The 24,109-nt window shown below is 34.3% G+C and overlaps 1 protein-coding gene across 4 annotated transcripts; it reads right to left on the bottom strand.

The window, feature by feature from the left end:
- Window positions 1–9,432: 9,432 nt before the first annotated feature.
- Window positions 9,433–15,893, bottom strand: LOC141608068 (homeobox-leucine zipper protein HDG5). Of its 4 annotated transcripts, none has more exons than XM_074427422.1 (12): window positions 15,614–15,893; window positions 14,845–15,078; window positions 14,523–14,737; window positions 14,300–14,417; window positions 13,299–13,487; window positions 12,368–12,844; window positions 12,163–12,264; window positions 11,847–12,065; window positions 11,516–11,687; window positions 11,138–11,406; window positions 10,846–10,941; window positions 9,433–10,386 (listed from the first exon to the last, which is right to left on the bottom strand). In XM_074427422.1, the coding sequence occupies exons 2-12, from the start codon at window positions 15,043–15,045 to the stop codon at window positions 9,886–9,888; spliced, it is 2,559 nt and encodes an 852-aa protein (XP_074283523.1). In that variant the 5' UTR covers window positions 15,046–15,078; window positions 15,614–15,893; the 3' UTR covers window positions 9,433–9,885. The 4 variants fall into 4 exon arrangements, with proteins under 4 accessions (XP_074283523.1, XP_074283528.1, XP_074283531.1 ...); XM_074427427.1 differs by having other exon boundaries at window positions 15,609–15,855; XM_074427430.1 differs by lacking the exon at window positions 14,845–15,078 and having other exon boundaries at window positions 15,614–15,857.
- Between the last annotated feature and the right edge of the window lie 8,216 nt (window positions 15,894–24,109).

A 24,109-nucleotide genomic window follows, 5' to 3' on the forward strand; every position in this document is an offset into this window, starting at 1 on the left:
TAGGATTATGATAATTTTATAAATCGTATTTAGTTATAATTAAGATATAATGATAATAATAGCTATTTTATAAAGTTTTTTACTAATTTATTTGGCTAAAAAATAAAATTATAAAGATAAAATCAAAACATTGAAAATTAATAATGATTAAACCAACTTTTACGAAAAAAATTATCAAATAAAATTATGGTCTAGCGGGTTAATGGGTAGGCGGGGTGGGTACGGTTTTATATTTTTACCCGTTGGGGCGGGGATGGTTTTGGAAATTTGTACCCGCCACGGGTGGTGGGCGGGGATGGGTACAAGTTTTTCTTGGTGGGTATGGGTACGGGGGAGCCTATATCCACCACCGCCCCACCCCAATGACATCCCTAAGTGCACTCTAGCACTTGACCAAGTGCTTCGGTTCATGCCCAGAAAATGCGAAATCCGGTTCCATGTTGCTATATACTCGTGAATAGTGTTTTTCCTCTCCTTATGAACCCTAAACATCTCAAACACTCTATACAACTCTTATGAGCTATCATATGAAGAGTGCATGTGTAATACCACAGAATTCTGGTCACAGTGCACTCGGGCAAGTAGGCTATACTCGGCTGAGTAAGCCGTCAAGTGCTTTTAGACAGACTACTGTTTTGGGTGCACTCGACCGAGTTGTGAGAAACTCGGCCGAGTACATCAGGTACTCAGCCGAGTACCCGCTCTGACGGGTTAATTTTCGCGATTTGATTAGGATGATAATGGAGTTATATAATTCACTAAACACGTCGTTAATCACTTTTTCTGAAACCTAAAACATTTCTAATCTCCTCCCTAATCATCCTAATCATATCCTAGCATCTTTTGGGTGGATTCCTAAGCATTTGGAGTCTGTAGTTCCATGTTTCACCGCATTTGTAAGTACTCGTTGTCTTTAATCAATGTAATCACTTTTGTTTAAGATTAAGTAAACTCTAATCTGAGAAATTAAAAGGGAAAGGTTTAACTAGGGTTTTATCGTGATGCTAGAATTGTTGTGTATGAATGTTAGGTGGAGATTTGGTAAGGAGCAGTTTTAGCTGCATGATTTTTTTTGTGATTGATCTCGGATTTGTGAATAAGGTAGGGTTTCCCTACTCAATCCTTGTACGGTTGATTTCCTGTATTGTGCGATTCTTTGTTGTGATATTACTGTAGAGATTGGTTGTTATTGGTATTGTGGTATTTATTGTGAAGTCATTGTCGGGAGATGGTCTTCACCTTCATGTTCGCCCTTTGTGGCTCCCCTCACAAAGGCGATGTGCACATTAATGATCTGAGATCGCTCGTTGCGATGAGCAGGGCTTAGGTGTCAAGGCTGCGGTCTCGCAGTGGTGGTGTGGATAACCTGTTGCGATGGGTTACCTGGCAGATCTGGGCTACAACTCAGATAATGGTATTTGGAGGATGTGAATTGTATTGTTACATGATTGAGATTGGATGGTTGTTGTTATTGTTATAGTATGCTTTATTGTGCAATTGACTAACCCCTTTTCTGTTGTTGCAAAATTTGCGGTGATCCATTGGGGGATGGTGAGCAGATATCTAGCAGGTATTGATATTTTAAGCTCGTTGCGGGATTGGACGAGACATCTACGAGACTATCACATTTTAGCTTCCGCTGTTGGTTAGACTTTCATTTGTTTTGTTGAGTTGTACTTCATTTTAGTTTTTGGAACTTGTAACTTTGTAACCTTAATTTATATTCATAAACGTTTCATTATGGTATCTTTGATATGTACTACCTCGGGCAACCGAGATGGTAGTACTTCCATTTGCTAAAGTAGGCCTTGGTAAGACACTTTGGTAAATGGGGGTGTTACAGCATGTTGTAGTATGTGTCCTCCACAATAGTCCGTTTACATAATAAATCGCATTAAAAGAATATAATTGGGATATTTATTATTAATACTCGTCAGCTGATCAACGTATATTGGTAACGATTGGCCGACTAGGGTTTGATGTTACTGTCGTATGACGGCGATGTCCAGCTGATCCCTTACGGTCACACCTATAGGGTGGAGCCCCAATGACAAAAAAGCTAATTATTTGTATAAGATACAATTTAACTAGTCCCTTGTGTATATTGACTTTTATTAGTCAAGTGAATTATATATTTGGTGACGAGTTAAGAACTCGGGCCAAATAAATTTATTATTCAATTATATGATAATTGATTAATAAATGTGAGACGGAATTTAGTAATTTATAGTTAATTTACTAAATTAATATGGTGTGTGTGTGTGTGTGTGTGTGTGTGTGTGTGTGTGTGTGTGTGTGTGTGTGTGTGTGTGTGTGTGTGTGTGTGTGTGTGTGTGTGTGTGTGTGTGTGTGTGTGTGTGTGTGTGTGTGTGTGTGTGTGTGTGTGTGTGTGTGTGTGTGTGTGTGTGTGTAATTAGCTAATTATATTTACAAGGAGTTGTAAAATTAGCTAAATGGGTTTTATAAGACACATTTTATATTGATTAAATGGTATAATGTCACTTAAAAGTTAAGTGTATATTATTCACTAATTTGTATTATTTAAGTGTTAAATGATCAAACTAATATTTAATTATATAAGATAATTAAATATAAGACTTATAAAAATTTGTGGGACAAATGTCAAAAGTAAAAAATGGAGCCAAAAGAGTCACATGCACCGGTTTTATGTAGTGTGTTTTATACTCCATATTTTTGTCAATTGTTGACTAACAGATGCCTAACCATGTGCTAGTCTACTTTAATGAATTGTTTACATTTCATGCCTATATATACCCTCTTTATCACAGGTCATTTTGGTATGAGATTTTGTAGAGACAAAAATCCTCTTCTTGGCTTGTTATATTGAAGAAAATTAGAGACCATCTTCTACATCTTTTCTTCTTTATAACTTGATCAAAAGTTGATCAAAAACCAATCATCAAATAAATTCACAAAATATAATATACATCAAGTATTATTAGTAGTAATAATAAATACATATTATAAAGGGTTAATCACTAACCATATCTAGTTAATATTATTAGTGGTTTTGGGGCAAAGTCTTGGGTGCCATGTTAAGGAGCCATTCTACTTTGGATGCTATAGATGGTTGGAGAGCCATCTCAAGGTTGGGATTCTTTTGCATGGAACTTGGTCCATCACGTGTTGATGAAGATGATCATGCATTTTGTAGATCAAGAATAGGTTGTATTATTCTTGTCTTATTATTCTCTTTACTCATTTTTATGGCATCATATTTGCATGCATGTAACTACATCACTTCAAACTAACTAACCATGTTATTTAGTTACTAATTAGAGGAGTCTAATTAGGGGTCTAGTTCCTTCACAGCATGCATATCATTTATCTCAATCTCGTGTTTTACTACCTTCATCGTTGAGTAATTCTGACTCATTATTTATTAAATATATTTATACTATATTTTCAATGATTAAGTGTAATGTGTCAGAGATATGAAAATCCTAATGAGATATGAAAATGAGATAGGTAATCCATACACCTCCTCCCAAGACCTAACAAATAGGTAAACTGAGTTAGGTTTGGGTTATTTTCAGATTTAACATAATTTGGGTTGGTTTGGGTATAACACCCTTATTTATCGAAGAGCCTTTAGTCAGACCTTCCCAAATAAATAAGACTGTTATCATCTCAGTTGCCTGAGGCAGTAAATATAAAAGACAAATAATGCAAAAGTATTACTTTAAGGTAAATAATATAAAGTCGAGTTTAGTCTTAAAGTTGGAATTACTAATAAGTCGTGATGAGTCTAGGTATGTGCATGATTGGGTGCTTAAGTATGTAGTAATTATAGATAATTATGTTATGTAGGTGATGGATGTATGAAGGATCGATTCATGGATTGCTTGGGCTTGTGCTTGTGCTTGGATGTTGGTAAAAGGCAGGGATATATCTACTCAACTTGTATTAATTATTGTGATTGATATATTAAGAAGGATTGTTTACGTATTATTACTGTTGCAATTATTGAGATGTGAGAAGTTATATCGTGTCTTATTATTATTATTATTGTTATTGTTATTGTTATTGTTATTGTTATTGTTATTGTTATTGTTATTGTTATTGTTATTGTGAATGTGGAAATTGAGATGAGATGAGATGAGATGTGATGCCGGTATGTATGGTGTTCAGGGGATTGTACTATCGAGGTGTTCAGACGGTACGGTGTTTAGGGGGTTGTACGATGGTGATGTGTGCACGTTGTCCAGGGGGTTGTGTCATGTCATGAGATTGAGAACGGTGTCCAGAGGGGTTGTGCTATGCGGGACGGTTGGCACGTGTACGACGTGAGACCTGATCATTTACCGTTTGTGTGTACATATATTTATTGTACAGGTGATCGCTATCGTTTCTGTATTTGTTATTAATAATATATCCATATTGTTAGACAGGGGTGTCTAAGGCCACAGGCAACCACGGGCGGCGGAACCGGGCCTCCGGTTTTGGCCACTAAATATATAAGCTTTATTGATGAAATTCAATACAAACTTCAACATATAATGCACTTGTATGTTCATATTTGGGGCCTCATATTTTGTGATGCACCGGGCCTCCATTTACTTTAAGACGCCCCTTGTTAGATTGTCCCTACTCAACCTTTGACGTGTTTATGTTTCTGTTGACAAAAAAAAATAAAATTATCGCCTACTTTAATTGGGGTGGCATGTTATGAACCATTTAATATTTCCGGTTGAATGGGGAGCAGATTAAATAACAGGTTTGTTTTTTAAGGTGCATTGATGGATGCTTTTGGGAACTCGGGACGCGTGGAGGATCTATACTGAAGCCTAGTAATCACTTTGTTTTTATCAGACAATATTTATTATTCCGCTGCTTAGTATTTAATTTATTTGGACAGTTGGTTTGGAACTTTTTTATTAAGACAGTTTTGAGATAGTATAATATATATATTATTTACCTAAAAGTAATATTTTTGTATTATTCGTCTTATATGTTTACTAACAGCCTTATTTATCTGGGAAGATCTGGCTAAATGCTCTTGGATAAATGAGGGTGTTACATTAGGTCAATTCGGTTTCGGGTTAGTTCGGGTTTGGGTCATTTTTGGGTCGGTTATTATCAACATATTAATGTTTCTAGGGATAACGGTCAATTTCCAAGAATAATCATTCGGGACAGTTCACATAGGATCGGGTCAATTCAGGTGTCAGGGTACTGGTTAAGTAATTCTGGTTGGAGGCTGGTCAAGTTTGACAGTTCCACTCCCAAGCAGCCAAGCTGAACCATAACTTGTCCGGTGCAGCTGGGCTTAATAAAGTCATAATTTGGTTTGGGAAATTGACTTAGGAATCGTAAGCAGATCATGTCCAACGGCCCAAGTATTTGGGTTACTGATGTGGCCATGCATAATTTTCCCATGCATGCTTAACCTCAAGTCCTTTACAGTATATGACAAGTCTTCCACATTTTTATTCATGCATGTGTTCCTTATCTCCTCAGTACTAATCATAATTGATTTCGTAATTATTATCTTCAAAAATGTAATAGCATTTGCCGTGTGGCACGGCAAGAACTCAATACTTCATTTTAATGCTGACATGTTTCGAATTAGATCTCAAGTACATACAATTGATCAATGACCTAATCGTTTAACTCAATGAGTGAGATGGATTAGTCACTGTGACACACCGGTAAATCGGTAATGCATACATGCTTGACCAAATACATCACCTTTATATAGAAAGTGGAGCGGTATGTAATAAGTTAATAGATTTGATGTGGTACGTGTTTGTTCGCCTCATTCGTTAGCTTAGCCATGAGACCAGGCGTTCAAACCCTATCCGAGATTCTTATCTACCCGAGACCCCAACCTTGAGTTCCCAAGTTATACGCAAAACCTGCCATGTAATAACTATTGTTCAGTAATCTTGATGCGGTCCTTGGTAATTCGTGAAAACACACGAGTATTTTCATTAACTTGACTATGAGTATTTACAGAGTTTATAAATCGTTTAATTGACTGCAGTTGCGAAGATATCTGTTTCTTGTTATTGTGTATTGATTTTTTGAATCGAAATTAGTGGACCCATTTTAACCACGTTTGTAATATTTAACTAACGTGTCTGAGTTATTCTTAGTACGGATCATTTGTAGGTCAAACAGTTAATAACGGTTGTTCTTCTTAATTATGGGCGTTGACATTTTGAAATTATTGGTACTATTTGTTTTAATGGTGTACAGGTCCGGGCAATTAGGTATAAGCTCGCTGGTCCCTCGTTTTGGTTGGTTTACATAGTTTAGTCGGTAAGATCGTTAATGACTAGACCGCATGCACCTTGTAACTACTGTGACGATTGTACTGTAGTAGATAAAATTCCGTAGAACATGAACTAAATATGAAACTATGGAGTACATGCCAAATTGACAACGATTAACGTACCAATGCAAAACAAGAATACACATGTTCTCTAAACACACACAAACGTACAAGTACGACGACATGAGGTAAACAAATATATACGTCCTTTGATTAAAATAACCATAATAAAGAATAAACAAACAAATAAAGAGTTTTTCTAACTTATGCCCACTAGGCATAGAATAAGAAACCCAAAAAGGAAACAAAATGATAATTTTATGAGAAATTGCAATATTAATTACTTTTACTTTTATTTACAAGAAAATACATTTATTTATTTTTTTTTTTTTTTTTGTTTCTTATCCTTGCCTAATGGACGTAGGTTAGAAAAATCGATAAACAAATGATTTGGAACGAAGGAAGTATCTCATTAGCCTTGCAATAGGACATTTGTGCGTGGTTCCTCGCTGCCTAGTTCAAAATCTTCATATACACTGCTGAATTTAACGTTGAAGTGTATGTCCCTAGTTTGGTAAGGAAGGATTGTTGAGGTAACAACCAATCTTGCATTTTACTGTACTCCGTATTAGCAAATAAGAATAGATCATAGCTCCGGTACTAATGTATTGGGGCATGGTTTTGTAAGTGAAAGATTTCAACACAAATTTCTTTATTTTTTGAAAGACAAAATTCTAGTAGGGAGGCACTAATGTTAGTATGTTAGTGGCTTATTGACTAATGCTACGAATAATACAAGCTAAGTGTAGAAATTAATATGGTACTATTCATCTTTTCGCAAACTCGAATGGCATTAATCATTTATTTCGTGGTACAATGCCTTCTCTTTGCGCAGCAATGAGGCTAAGAAGGACGGCCGCTCACCTTAGGGATGCCAATTGATTTTTCATTAAAAAATTTGCTATCGAAATTAAACTAATTTACTACGCTACATACCGTACTCCGTAGTTAACTCTTATCTTGGAATTTTCAATGTTATAAGACAATGTTATGTTATAAACTTAGAACATCTTAACCTTAGGTGTTGGTTCAATTAGTGCTGGATGAATTGACGCATGCATGTAAATGGGTCCATCGACGATCGTGTTCTCTTTGGTTTGACAACGGGAGAAATGGGGGATTGTAGTAGGGGTATCAACTGCAGTCCAAAGTCGACATATTTGCTTCCTTTTTACTTTGTTAGCATGACACATTTTGGATTAACTCAAAATCAACTGTTCGAGCTTGGCTTCTTATTTAGTCGAATAAAGTACGTAGATTAGATTAAAACAAACAAGAAACAAAGTCTTTTTTTTTTTTTTGGCAACAGTGTAAAGAAAGGTGAACCTACATAAAATTCGGGCAAACTACACCCTTATTACACTTGTAATTAAATATCACTACGATATAACTATTAAACATCAGCAAAAGACCATGTCGGGTAATAATATCAAGTTGGTGGACTACGAAATAGTGGGCGCAAGTCTCCTTATCAACGTTGTGCCAGCAGCTAACATTGTCTCTTGAAAACCTTCGATACCTGTGAGTTGCGGAGTGACGAGGGCGTGGTGCACTTATGCCACAAGAGCGTAGAAAGGGATTGTGGATAACAGACAATGGGCTGCATTCGATGGAGCATGAGCTCCTACACCAAGACAAACGAACTCTACAGTCACACGAATGACGGATCAACAAACCCAGCATGTACACAAACCGCCTCATAGGATTCCCCTCGACCAATCTTCTGTCCATAATTGCTTTAAAGCACCGTCTACCGACGGATCCAACCCGAACCAGACACCAATCTTCTAAAACCGATTTATTCTATTTAGAAGCGCCCCAAGGATAAAGGGACAGGACACCCAAAACATCCATGAAGAGACAGCGATAGCCAACACCCCGAGAATAATGGGGCAGGACTCCCAAAACATTCTTGAAGATGCAACTAAATTTATTTAAAGACACGATAAACAAGAAATAACCATCAAACAGAAGTGGAAACCACCACATCCTACCCAACCAAAACACAGCCAAACCCCGACTCCACCTTACCAAGCACATCTCAAACAGAAAGAGCCCCAACCCCATGACCTCACACCGCCCGAAAAAGCGACGGATACCAGCACCTCACGCAAAGCGATGACACAACAAAGCCAAACTGAAAGTCGCAACGGGCCAACAAACACCAAGAAAACCAGCAAAGGACACCCATTTAACCTAGCTAAACCTCCCAGGACCACCGCCTTACATGCAAAAACCACCTACACAGACACACGAGACAAAGCACCGATTGGTGGGGGAAATGGGGGATCACCAATCGGTCCCAAACCGACCCAAAGAGCTATGCTCATAAAAAACACAAGGAGGAGTTGAAGGAGGGGAAATCTGCTGGTACGAACACGTCCGAATCCCCATCCAAACAACATAACCACTACTCTAGATGGTTTCTGACTTCTGTCAACACCCCAAAACCTTCCAAAAGGGAAGTAGACCAGCAGGATTCATCAATATTGATTTTTAGACCAAGGGGGGGAGAGAGGGGCCCAAACAAGTTGGATTGAGACGAGGCTAGTAAGGGGGAAAGTTGGCCTCGAGAGTCGAGCTTGACTTGAAACACCTATACTGTGCTAGTGTCAACTACATTATGGTGGTAGTGTAGGGAGCAGTAATGCATGGTGCAAGCTGTTATATTGCTTCTTCTTTGTTATATGCCTCCTCCAGTAGGCGACTACAATATATGTATCACCCATTCCAGTGACAATACTTACAGTAAGATTGATCAAGAGAAGCCAGTTGGTTTTAACCATGCACGGAGTTTATTTAACATGAACACTAATTCTTACTCGTATTTGTTGTACTCCTTATCAACAACTTTTACTGAAAGTATCTATTTACTCGAGTAATTAAATGACAGCTTTGATGCTAAAAAACAAGATTTGAATCAATTTCACCTACAACGGTTTTAAGTGAGATCGACTATGATGTGATCGAATTTAAATAAAGTTGTATCAATTGAATAAACCCAGTTGGCACAACCCAAAAAAGATATAGAATGCATGCATAGAGTAGAACAATTACCCTGAGTACAATCCAAATAAGTTTCCAATCAATCAACCAACTACTTGAATTAAACGCTTTCACTGCTACGAAATAAATACACACACAATTCTTGAATTCTCCAAAAAAAAAAATTCACCACAAGTTTGAAATAAATGAAAGAAGTGCAACTTATAATAAGTAGAGTAACAACCAACATAAATGAAGTCATAAATTTAACACTATAGGTAGTAACTAAGTAAAGCAGAAGTCAATGCCCGAACCAACACCCTTGCTGACCCGGTTACCACGAACCAACCAGCCTACGGATCACGTATGGTGCGATCTTGACTTCCACCACCATTTTTAATCTTTAATCTTCTATTTAATCGTACAATGTTTTTTTTTTTTTGTCTCACACCACCTAATAACATTACCCATTTATTCACTGATAAACATGAATTACTTCAACCATTTCCTCTCATACCCGTGTTAAGAGGTACGATTGGTATTTACTTAGAGAGAGCGCTGTTAGGTTCCGAGTATGAGCCAACCGCGCTGTTATTAATTGTAGCAGGGCAAGCACTGACAACAACGTTGTTGTTAGTGCTTACGCTGCTACAACCAGCAGGGTTGTTGCCTAGGGCAACAACAATCTGCTGAACCACGCTGTTGATATGGTTATTGATGGCCGTCACACTTGAAAGGTTCAACTTTGCATTAGGGATTGTACTGATGTGCACTTGAAGCCCTACAGTCAGAAGACATCCTGACCTTTGATGGTTGCTCGGACCTTGGCCTTCGACATTGGTGGGATCTACAGAATTGTCCGGTCCAAGGGGGATTATAGAAAACCCCATTGGGAGGAGGGGAATACAAGAAGGGTCCTCACCGCTCATGACTAGCTGAATGTAGTCCACTTCCATGGTTGCATACACTACTAAACTGCCCGAGGGATCAGTGCAGCTCTCCTGCAACATTAGCTCCACATTTTGGGAAGAATTACTTGCCACCTACAAAAAAATCCAATCCAATTAAATATATTAGGTATAAAACATAAATAACTTGTATTAAATCGTCAATTTAATCTGAGGAGCAAATTTATGGCGTTTTTAGTTGACAAATTAAATATCATTAAACTGAATTTAGAACTTTCAATGGCTGACCTATAGATTATTATTAATTGCACAAATATTATGAGCATATATTTATGATTGATCTACCCCTTTCAATCATAATCATAATTTGATTCATTTTCCCGTGTGCCTTTTATCAGAATGTCCCAACTGTTGAACAAAAATTTATGAAACAATCTTAATGGCATTGAGCACAATTGCGCGGTTGAAAATCTAACATTTCATTCTTGGACGCGTGCCCTTTTAATGATATTGTGGGACAAATGAACTGTTGAAATCTTTAACATCCTGCCATATCTAATCTAATTTATGAGTAAAGAAGTAGAGATTTCTTACGTTAATGCGATAGAGCGAAATACAGTTCCCTGGATGAGATCCATTTGCAATATGAGCCACTTCATGTAGTGAACTGCCATTTGAAAGAGCTTCAATCTGTATTTGACAAGAATCAATAACATAATTCAGCCATTAACATTTTCTAATAACTTGAATTTTCCTTCATTTGTTGGGGAATGAACTATTAGTCTCGTAAGAGACGGTCTCAATATTTGAAGTGTGAGACAGATCCATTAACGACCGTGTTAATAAACCTATATATGTCAGAAATAATTGTAGGAGAGTATCTTACCTGAGATCTTTGATGTTCGTTCTTCAAAAGATCGAAAACCTGGTCGTGAGAAAAAGGCAACCAGGTTGTAGAAACCGCGCTGAGAATCAATCCACAAGGTTGTCCTGGCTCCATGATTTTCCTAGTAGTAATCCTGACAGTATCCTCTGAGGATTCAGAAAGAGCAGTCCATGATTGTCCTCCTGAATTGCTGATATTTACACAGAATGTCCTGATCATCCTTTGTGACAGTTTCATGAAATTTTTCCTTGCTTCTGGTGATTGTATTGCTGCAGTAATAACCCAATAGTTAGTTCTGTGTTAGATGCGATTCAATCGTAAATTGGTTGCTGTCCCTGTGCAACTGTCTCATATATGTTTATAAATAACTTTGTATACCTCCGAGATCAGAGATGTTTCGAGCCATAAGACTAGCAACTCTCTCACATTGCCTTTGTAGAACAGACAACCATCGCTTTGCTCCAAATGCCATACCATTACGAAAATACTGATCAAATATTTGGTGGGTCGGCTTTTCATCTAGTATCTCCCCATGTTCAATCCAAGTAATCTGAATTTACAATCAACTTAGTTATAGTAGTGGTCAACACAGTAACACAAAAATTTGTTTGAGATCATCTTATTATTATATGTGAACAACCCATATATAACAAGGGTTTGGATATGACCGTGTCATACAAGACTCATTATTGAGAGAAAAATCTAGTACCTCCGAGTAACCATTAGGCCTGTCTAGAATGATGCAGCCTGAGGGACGTCTCCTGTATCGAGGCATGCTATGGGATAGTTGAAGGCTGCCATTGAAGCTATCCACAGGGAAATCAACGATGGCCCACATACCTTCCTCTACGTTCTGGTGGACATACCGAAGGAAATGAGTCTCTCGAGTTGGGACTAATGGTGAAAGCACTTGCAACTCCGCGTACATCTGCATATAAAGTAATTAGCTCAACTATAAGCAACTCTTGTACACGCATCATCATTGTGAAATGAAATCAAACCATGAAGAAGGTTGATGAACAAACCAGATGAAGTGAGCCACTTGGGTGACCGGAAACACCAGTGGCTAGAACCTGAATGGTCTTGGTTCGAGAGACAATGGAAGGGAACAAATCAACCCATTTGTTCTACAATCAAACAAACAATAAAAACTTATTAATTAGCAAGCTATCAAATTAGGGAAGAAATTTAATCATGTAGGAGATAGTAAATTAATTGAATTACACTTACAGGATCAAGGAAAGCATCAACTAAATTGATGCTGTTCATAATGACAAATGCTTTGTCCTTGGTCGCCTCAGTCTTGAATTCATTGAAATGTGACTTCAAGGGATCAACATTCCAAGTAAACATCCTTGAATACTCTTCCATATTAAGCACATCCATCGAGTTGTTACTAGAACGAAACCAAAGAGGCTCATTGACATGGCACATTCTGAGCAACTCATCCATCGATGACATGGCAAGTTCCATAGCAAGAGGTCTCTCCTCGTCTAGGATAAGGCGGCCATTATTGTCAGGCAGCAAATGCGGGATGGGCATCATTTGGGTGCAAGTAGGCATTGGCTCATGGAAGTGCCTCGAGTAGATGCTCATGTCTAGGTCGAGGGAAGGTGGCGGAGACAGGAGATGAGGCGGTGGTGGTGGCCCCAGGGTTTGAAGTGGTCGTCCACTGCACCGTGATGCAATGTTACACACTCGATCCAACTGTTGAGAAAAATTAAGCCAGGATTAGATGTTTTTCCATAATTATCCATACTGCCAATATCAATTACTTGCGTTAAGAGCTTAGGGGTTAAGCGACTCTAGTAGCCATGGCTCAATAACAAAGTAGCTAATGATAACAAAATTAGATTGCAATCAGGTATTTGAAGCACAAAAACATAAAGCCACGACCGCCATCAAAGGTACACATGATATCACAAAATCAAAACCAAAACAAGTACGGAGCACTCAGTAGCACAAAATTGAGAATCACTTATGTCGTGAATTAGCATCCAAAAGGCACAATTCTCGACATGTTTTCTATATAGTTCTTTATGTTTTTAATACGATAATGATAAGAATGCATACATACGATCTCTTACATAAAATTATACTCTAAGAAAACACAAATGCACTATATTATAGCATTAGCAGAGTCGATTATAAGAAAACACACCTCTTCTTTAAGCCTAGCATTCTCAATACGAAGTTGATGTTCATCATATTCAACCTCACCAAGAATAGATCCGCCGCCACAACCAGGACAAACAAGACTCCTCAACACTGCTTGCAATCTATAGTTTTCATTCTTCAAGTTGTCATTCTCAGCCCTCAGTATCACATTATCTGTTCTATCTTGTTGCGCCTACATTTTCACAACACGGATTGTTAATTACACAATTACCATGTAACATTAAGATTAAGTAAGGCAAACACAATTGAAGTAACTAGCTAGCTAAGCAAAAGATGAAAAGAGAGAAAAAGGGCAAGAAAAGAAAGTGATATCTACATTAAATTTCACTGTATTGTCACTGCTACAGTTGTTGGGACCTTAAAAACATGGGGAACATTTAAGCCTTCTCATTTTGTTACTTCACTTTCATTCTGGAATGACTGATATACAGGTAAACTCATTTAATTCTCATTAATATCAAGTCCTTCTAATTCTACTTTTTATTATTATTCTCCTCTTCGCACCCATGTTCATCGAATTGATTCATATTCCCATTTCAACATTGGAATCGAATAAAAAATAACAATAGTTAGTATTAACCGAGTGTATTATTATCAAAGGCCCCTGTCTATGGCGAGGTTATGATTCAAAGAGTACACATGATTAAATACGAAACCACCCTTTATTTTGTTTTATTTATTCTAGGGAATCGCGCTCGCCTGTCACTGTACCACTTCCCAGCCCGTCTCTCTCACAGCTGGCCTAACATTTTGCCATCAATTCAATGGTGAAACCCTTTAGCCCCCAATTAGGTATTACGAAAACAGAAACCTTGACAATAACCTTTGAAACTCCGTCAATAATGTCACAATTCACAATCCATTGTAAATCGACACTGAAATTAAGTATCATGGTCTATCATTAAAAACAATCTTAACAAAAAAATAAAAATACTCCGAAAATGAGATAATGGTACCAGAAAATAACAATAATAATGATGATACCTTCATTTGGGTACGGCGATTTTGAAACCAAAACTTGACTTGACGAGGCTTTAACCCGAGCTCTTGACTCAATTTCATCCTTTGCTTATCATCCGGATGCGGACATTCCCTAAACAACCTGAACAATCACGAAATAATATTAATATAATCATGAACAAATATTTTAATAACTGTTTTAGAAAATGTATGTATTATGTATTTACAAACAAAATAAAAACCCTACGCTTCCATTTCTTGGATCTGGCGTGCAGTGTGACGGTGGTAACGCTTCTTTTTATTAGCCGCTTGCGACGACGATGGTTGAGCTTGATGAAGGCTGGGATCGCCACCACTAAGACTATCAAGCTCATTACCAGAAAGACCGCCTTGGCCTTCTAAATTGAGCTCACTTCCAGACATGCTCTCCAACATATCCTCCTTCCCTCTCTCTTCCTTAACCTAAAAAAACACAAAACAAAAACATAAAATCATACATTAATTAGAAAAACACAACACGCTAATTGATGTATGATTAGAAGAGAGAGGGAATGAGGAGCGTTAGTTACATGAAGAGAAGACGAAGAAGAAAAAGGGTGGAAAGCGGCCGGAAGTGAAGCCATGAAAGTGAATGCATTGACATTGACATTGACATTGTTGTTAGGGTTTCTTAATGGGGAAGAGAAAATAATATCTCCATTTTCACTACCATTACTTCCACCACCACCACCCATTGATGATGGTAATGCTACTTGACAATCACCATACATTCTTCTTCTTCTTCCACCAAACACCAACGAAATCTACAACAAAATAATTTAATAAATTAATTACGTTTTAATGATTAGGGTTAGTATATATTTTGTGATCATCATGCATTTTGGTCCATGTCTACCATTCCTACTTAGCTACCCTACCAAAATGCAAATTTATGGGATAAGAAAAAATGTTGATCTTGTATGTCATATGATATTATAACAAACTTTAGGGGAAAAAGAAACCTGACATGAACAAGAAAATAAAAAGGAATTAACTTCAATAGATAGATAGACAAGTAGTGTGAAAAGTTGAGTAATTATTGAATTTATGTCCCAAAAAGAAGACATAAATAAATAAAACCAACTAAACTTTTTGAAATTATTAATTTGTGTAAAAACAATCCAAGTCAAAAACTTTTTCCAAAAGATAAGAAAACTGGTTTTTTTTTTTCTTTCCCAACCATATTATTTAATTCCCAATAAAATTATCCATGAAAACCACCAAAACTACATCAAACATAAAAAAAAATACCCAAAAAAAAATTTATGAAAAAAAATTTGACAACAAATTATACCTTACCTTATTTGTGCTTGATTTTCACTTCCTCTCTCTAAATCTCTAAACCCGACCTGTAAACCCGACTCTTAACAATTTTAGCAACCAACACACACTCACTATTTATCTCTCTATATTCTTCACTCACTCACCTTAAGTAGAGATACATGAAGCTAGAGTGTGTTAATTTTGGTGGGTAGCTCATTTCTCAATTTTAATTTATTTTTATCATTAGATTTTTTTTTAATTTGAGGAAGTAATTTATTTCGCTCTGACAAAAACCGATCAATGCCACTTATTCAGCATCTGTTTCAAAACTCACGTGGCAGTATTTAATTGGATACAGTAATACTGTTTCACATTGCCCTCGTATTTCTTCATCCCTTCTACAAAAGTCAAAATCTTTTCATCTTCCAATATTATCAGGCGCGTGTACAACACGACATCATCTCAACCGTTAGAATAGTGATCCGCGCGTGAGGTTATTTGTTAGGGTTAGCGGAGTTTAATGGTAATAGTAATAACGTACGGAGATTTAAGTTATTAAGGGTCAAGGTCAAAGGGTCAACGAATAAGGAGCGTTGATTTGGGGGTTACGTAAAAAGATCTAAGGGCTGAGATTTGTTAAGAGAGAAATTAGCAATTGTCAATGGTTTGGGCCCACATTTTTTGCGAGGATTGGGGCCATGATTTATGAGAGGATTATTGGGTGTTGGAGAAATTGACGTTTAATGTTACTATTGATTGAGTACTACGAACTATTTGTTGTTGTTTTATATCATGGAATAACTACGAATATCCGCGTTATTAGTTCGTGTTCATTTTAAAATTTGTGTAGAATGGAGTATTTTGTAAGGTTTTAAATGTCACTATAAGACTAGTAAGTGTGATAGAGTACAATGAAGGAGGTAAAAGATCGGCTTAGTTCATCAAGACTCAAGAGTAGTTTGCTGTTCTTTTTGGTAAAACTAGTTAGCTGGAAATTCAAAATTAACTAATAAAATCTTAAAAACGTAGTTGATAAGTTAAATTAACTGAAAATTAGAGATGATAAGTTGGTTGACTATATAAAAAATGTTATGTAAATTAGCAGATTTTTGGTAGTAAAATGACATAAAAGGACACTTTGAATATTTAATATTATAAATTGAATGATTGAAACATTTTACCTTAGATAGTTTGGTTGATGAAGAAACTTAATTTTTCTAGGAAAATGCAATTCATGGGAATTAAGTTCTCTCATCCAATTTAGGTGAATTTCGGAAAAGTGTTTGGTTGCTCATGTAGGAATTAAATTCCACAGGAACTTCCAATGACCAAGGGGGAGTAGGTAAGCAACTTCCCAGTTCCCACATCATGTAGGCATTAGAAGTTCCTGGGAAATTCTAATTCCTACATTTTGTAAAATTTATGGCAACCAAACAACCCATGTTTTTCAAAATCATGGGATTTTCCAATTCCTACGTTTTCTAAGTGGCAATCAAACGACCACTAAGTTTTTTTAGTAAATAAGTTAGTTACTAAACACTTGTAGAAAAATAAGGTTGTTGAAATTTTGGTCAAATTAAGTTACCTTAGATAGTTTTTCATTTTAACCAAGTTTTTTTGGTAAATAAGTTAGTTACTAAACACTTGTAGAAAAATAAGGTTGTTGAAATTTTGGTCAAATTAAGTTAGCTTATTTTTGCTTTGTCAAACAAAGCGTAAACTTATGTGTTTGGCCCAACTTTTCAAAGTATTTTGGGCTTAAAAACAATTTTTGACCAAACACAGCATATATCTAAAAGTCTAAAAGTTAATGATAAATTCTCAAATGCTCAAATACCTTCTTTTTGCCTATAGAAATAGAAGCATCAATTTGGTGTTTCTACTTCTTGAATAAACTACTTTTAAAAATGATACTTAAAAAACAGAAACTCATTTTTATCAAACTAGGCTAAACATGCTCTTAATGATTGGTCTTGTATAAAAAAAAAATTATATTATATAAGTGAAATTATTCAGTAAAGACATATATACTCCTTACGAAATATAAGAAGTTGTGGGGAGGATGTTTAGGTAAAACACAAGGTAATTTTATACTCGGTATTATTTTAACTTAAAATTATTTTATACAAGAATTTGTGTAAAATTAAAATATGCAAGATATATATACGAAGTATTTAAGAGATGAATGTACTAGTAATACTGTTTATGGTATAGTTACCATACACGCATTCTTAGTTATTGTTCATTTTAAATTGTCTACTTGTATTACTCTAGTAAGTGTGATAGAGTACGATAAAGGACGTAGAGGATTGGCGTGGTTCGTTAATGCTAGTCCCCTTTTACTACTAAGAGAATAAAAACTCTTAGTAGTTTTCCCGCCTAAAAAAATAACTATCAAAATTATACATGGAAACAATATTACATTTATATTTTACCTCTTTTGCAAAAAACAATCATTATCCCTAATTTATTATGCAATCATTTGCATAAATGTTATCCTTCATCAGTTACACTCTAAAATTACGCAAATCTGCTTCTTATGCAATCTTTACCATAATTATTGTTCATCACTTACACTCTAAAATTACGCAAATCTGGTTCTTATATTATCCTTCATCAGCTAGACTCTAAATATGGTTTTCTAAAGGACGTAACAAATTTTTATGTATTTTTTTTATTAAAAGTAAAAAATAAAAATATTAGTTTAATTATTTGTAAATTGTCTTTTTAAATGCGTAGTATACTGTTTTACCTATTTTCGTTATAAGGTTAATATGCGTTTTAGTTAAATCTTACATCACTTAATTATATTTTAATGTCATATCATGTATAATGATGTACTAACATTATAGTGTTATTTTTAAGGGACTTGCTAAATCCCGCGCATTAATTTACTCAATCCCGTGCAACTTTTCCCGTTATTCCGTATATACCCCTCTCATTACTCATCCCCACCAAGAGAGAAAAAGAGAGAATTAAAAACCCTAGAAATCCCCAAAACTGAAAAACCACCATGGAAGCTCCACTTGTCGGCTGCCACCCAACCAGCCACCATAAAATGATCGACGACGGAGTAGGTATAGTTTTCGGCGCTGGGGATAGGTGGTTTGGGAAGGTCGACGGCGATGGAGGCGCTGAGGAAGAGAGAAGATGGAAAAGATGGGTTGCGCGCAAGTGGGCTTATGACAGTGTTGGTGGACGGTGGTGGGGGATCGGTGGAAGGGAGGCCCAAGGTCGACGACGAGAAAGGGAGAAAGGAGAAGGGGAGGGGATGAGTCGCGTGTGAGGCTGACGTGGTCGACACTGTAGGGTGGCCGACGGTAGGGTTGGTCGTCGGTGATGGAGGATGGGTGGTCGTCGGGGACGGGTGGTGAGGGGCTGGGGGATGGGTGGTCAAGGATGGTGGGGAAGTCGGGGTGGTTGAGTTTGTTTTTAATTCTTTTTTATTTTTTTTAATGATGAAGGGTAGTGAGGGAAAAAAGAGACAAAGTGCGTAGGATAAAGTAAAATTGCGCGCGGGATTTAGCAATTACGATTTTTAACAGTAAAGTTAAAATAGTTTAAGACAACGACAAAAATAACTTAACTTAAAGTGTCTTTTGATGGTTGTAAATTTTCGTTTTCTACCTCTTACTAAAATTATATTTAGTACGGAGTACATTATAATATTAAACTGCAAGTACAGTTAATTTATGCAATTAATTTGATAAGAAAATTTCTTTATAAAATATATCTAAAAAATACTGTGTTGTAGCACGGGAACTATACTAGTTTGAAATTAATACTAAGGGTCTTTTGGCAAAATAGCCGTTTAACTCAAACTATTTTCCAAAATGACCATCTAAGTTATAAAGTTGCCCTAAAAAAAGCTAAACAATTTTTTTCTTTTCAAATTTATTTATATTCCCTTAAAATAATACAAATACATAAAAATTATGAAAAAATTCTACAAAACTAAAGAACAGTAATATTTCAATATTATTTTCGGAAAATTAAGAAAATTATCCATTGACTCGTGAATCTACTTTTGACTTTTGAATGAAAACAAGTGATTTTTTTTAAGTTTCATAAGAACATGCATTTTATAGATACACTTTCATAAACTATTGTTTACAAAAAATAAGAACATTTTAAAAAAAACATGCAATTTTCTTTCTAATTGTCAAAGCAATATCAGCAATGTAATTATTTGACCAAAGTAGCTTATTTGACCAAAATTTCAGCTACCTGATTTTTTTGCAAATGTTTGGCAAATAACTTATTTGGTCAAATAAGGTACCTGAAATGAAATGCTAACTCGGGTAGCATTTGACAAAATCAGGTACCTGAAATGACTTATTTTCCATTTTGCACCCCTTTATTCTATAATATTAAATAGTTTTCATATCCTTTTACGTCATTTTACCAAAATCAGCTATCTTTTTAGCTAGTTTGCCAAACACATTTTTATATAATCAGTTACCTTATCAGCTCCTAATTTTCAGCTACCTTATCGATTACCTTTTTCGTTTTCGATTAGCTTTTTCGGTTTTCGATTACCTTTTGATTTAGGCTCTGTTTGGCAAAACTACCGAAAAGGTAGTCAAAACTGAAAAGGTAGCTAAAACCGAAAAGCTAACTGAAACCTGAAAAGGTAACTGATAAGGTAGCTGGAAATTAGGAGTTGATAAGCTAACTGATTATATAAAAATGTGTTTGACAAACTAGCTGAAAAGGTAGCTGATTTTGGTAAAATGACATGAAAATTATTTAATATTTTAGAATAAAGGGGTACAAAATGGAAAATAAGTCATTTCAGGTACCTGATTTCTCAAATGCTACCTGAGGTAGCATTTCATTTCAGGTACCTTATTTGACCAAATAGTACCTTATTTGACCAAATAAGCTAATTGCCAAACACCTGCAAAAAATTCAGATAGCTGAAATTTTGGTCAAATAAGCTACTTTGGTCAAATAAGCTACCTGAAGTGTCGTGCCAAACGAAACCTTCAACTACCTTTTCAGGTAGTTTTGCCAAACATAGCCTAAGAGTCTTTCTACTCTTTTAGCTTCCTTTAGCTACTATCAATGCAAATTTTATAGATAATTTCAATTTGTAAAAAAAAAAGATTATGAAAATAATTTTTATATATCATGAAAGTAAATGATTTCTTTATTTATCATGATAAACTTAAAAAAAAAAATTTTGGTTAGTTAATTACTTAGTTATAGTCATATTACTATGTTATATAGTCATTTTGGTTAATATAATGGTCATATGGTCATTATAGTAAATAGTTTATACCAAATGATTATTTTGGTAAAAGATCCTAATACTAATTGGTCTTGTATAAAACGTATTATACGGGGATTAGTGTAAAATTATTCATCAAAAACATACTATACCCCTAAGAAACATGAATTTTAGTCGATAAAAGGAGTTGGGGGTGAGTGTTTAGGTAAAATGTACGTTACTATATTACATATGGAGTATTGTACTATTTTAGAGATGAGCTTATTAGTAGTGTATAAAGTTTATAATAGAATTGAATTAATTAAACAATAATCGTAAATCAATCGTCGTAAACTATTTTAATGTCAATTTTTTTAGTAATATTTTGTGACATTTTAGGATCAACTTGTAAAGAATTGTGATGATTGTCATTAGTAATAATTATACTCCGTAGTATACTGAAAATTTTAAGACGAAGGTATTGTGAACTAAATTACAAGTTTTACTGTCCTCCGACTTTGTACTATCTATTAATACTATTTGGAGTTGTATTTCACTTACAAAAATAGTTTAAAACTTATATTATAAAGTGGTTAGAAATGTAAAGATTCCTTTTTGGTTTAAGAGGAGTTACAAGAACGATTTTGATGTTATAGAATTAGTAGGTCTCATGAGAGACCGTCTCTTAAAATAAATTATGTGGGTCCTTCACCCTATCATGAGAGAGGTCTCTCAATAACGCTATTAAAAGACCGTCTCTCGGAAGTTTTTGTGAAAATGTAAAACATTCGTAGGCATTTATCATTTAATTTGTTTACTTGATTTATTATAAACATTTATCCAGTTTGGTGAAATGCTACTTATTACTTCCGTATCGTTTAAGGAGACGTTTAGTCACCATGCATGTCTCATACAGTCTTCTTTAATTTGCATAGCTCATAGCTGCAACGATGCAAATATTTCAAGAGCAATTGAATTTTGTATAGTGTTCTACTGTATCATGTTGTAGATAATCATCACTAAAACTTGTGCCCTTTAAATCTGACTCAATTTTTCTGATCAAAGACGTGTACAAGTATTAAAATTTGTAAGCTTCAAACGTATATGAAACCTATCTGGATTTTTTTTTTTTGTATAGTTATTATTATTATTATTATTATTATTATTATTATTATTATTATTATTATTATTGTTGTTGTTGTTGTTGCTATTGTTGCTGTTATTATTATTATTATTATTATTATTATTATTATTATTATTATTATTATTATTATTATTATTATTATGATTAAGGTTTCATTTGCCATAAATTCAGTTCAAATCAGTTCATTTAAGTTCAGTTCAAAAAAGTCCAGATGAGGCTAGCCAAATTATCTGGGGCAATATTAAGGATTTATGACTTTTGTTTTTAGAAACGGGACAATAAGTATGGGATAAAATTTTGAAGAGAATGTGACAATAAAAATGAGATGAAAGGAGTAATATACTAGTGTAGACCGCGTCCAATACATGCATGATATATATTGAATTTTTAATTTTTAGTATGTATTTCAATGAAAATATTTCTCTACAACAAAGCTATAATTTCAAATTATAAACTTTCTCAAAAAAAAATTAAAATTATTGCCACGCTGCTAATAATAATAGTTTATAGTGGTCAAATAATTTACATATAATAACACAAATGAAATATTTAGAATTTGTAGTTTTATATTAATTTTATTTTAATAAAAATAATAATTATAATTTAGATTTTTAAGAAAATATTATATTTAAAAGAGTAATTTTAATGAAAAAAAATAGTTTAATGAAACAAATTATCATTAGTTTTTTTTTTTGAAAGTAAAGAACAATTAATTAATAGAACGTTATACGACACTTACAAAGGATAGGTATAATCGAAAACCAATCTAATGAAAACCAAGAAAAATAACTTTCTTATAAACTAGGGATCTTAAAACATGATCTGACAATTCGGCTTGTCCTATTATCGCTAACTTCAAGTAGTTTTTGAGGGGATCATTCGTTATTATGAGATAAAATTTATCTCTGACTGGTTCCAAACATTGTTGACAAATCACTTGTACCCTTTGAAAAAACACGCTACGAACCATCAACGAACTACTCTTGACTATATTACTAATGAGACTATACCCACGAATGAATGAAAAACCCCCCAAAATAAGGGACGGAAAAATAATTCTCACCAATCAAAGGGAGACTTTTATTGAATAGAAGATAGATATGCATACCATTGATTGAAATTTGAAACAATTCTGGGGCTTACCATTGATAATCGATGAGAGCCCCGTATATAATTGATGAAGGCTAGGGTTTTAGAGAGAGTTTTTTCAGAGATAGAATAAGTTTTTTTTTTTTAATTTTAAGTTTGTTAATTTATTATTTTATCATTAGTTTTGTTACTTAAGTTAACGCACTTAATTATGATAGTTTTCTTACTTAATTGAATACACTTTGGAGGGAAAATATTTCAGAACTATTATTCTTTTTGTATGTAGGGGATAAATGTTATAATAGTTATAAATAAATAATAATAATTATATTATTAATAAAATTATAACAAAAAAATTAATATTAATATTATTTAATAATTATAGTAATAATAATAATAATAATAATAATAATAATAATAATAATAATAATAATAATCAATAATATATATATATATATATATATATATATATATATATATATATATATATATTCCAGAAACCAAGGGACTTGTATGTAATTAAATAAATCTATACAACTTAACTATACTATATAGTTTTTAATCAATAGCAATGTGTAATGGACCCGATCAAGGGACTTCAATGTAAATATTATATAGTTTTGGTTGAATTATAAATTTAGAGAATATCAAAATATGGTGATTTTCTTTAAAATAAACATGTTCCGCTTATGTTATTAATTAGTATCATCATATAATTTATACAATTATTTAACATACACAAATATAATATAAGTAGGTTATATTTTGGAAACTATTAAAAAGTAAATAAATCAAGCTAGATTTCCAAAAGATATAATATTCTATAACTATTTCGATTTGAGAGTAGTGAATTTGTCTCATAATTTATTTGGCTAAATAGTAAAAGTAATTATGTTAGTAGTGAAAATAATTGTACTAACATTAGGATATATTAATATGTTAGTAATCACTCATTTGAATAGTGAAAGTAGCTATATTAGCAAGGGAGTAGTGAAAGTAATGGAAGCAACAACGGGAGTAGTGAAATTATCAATATTCATGCGGCAATAATGAAAGTACCTGTAGTAATAACGAATGTAATAAAAGT

Source organism: Silene latifolia, chromosome 1 (genome assembly GCF_048544455.1).
Source record: "Silene latifolia isolate original U9 population chromosome 1, ASM4854445v1, whole genome shotgun sequence".
NCBI classification, from domain to species: domain Eukaryota; kingdom Viridiplantae; phylum Streptophyta; class Magnoliopsida; order Caryophyllales; family Caryophyllaceae; genus Silene; species Silene latifolia.

Bases quoted from the DNA above. Each gene is read 5' to 3' on its own strand.
- LOC141608068 (XM_074427422.1), bottom strand. From the start codon at position 15,045: ATGTATGGTGATTGTCAAGTAGCATTACCATCATCAATGGGTGGTGGT. The intron at 14,418-14,522 runs GTAGGGTTTTTA...GTGATTGTTCAG, and splicing joins CAGATCCAAGAAATGGAAGC to GTTGTTTAGGGAATGTCCGC. The intron at 13,488-14,299 runs GTATCATCATTA...GTGAAAATGTAG, and splicing joins ATCGCCGTACCCAAATGAAG to GCGCAACAAGATAGAACAGA.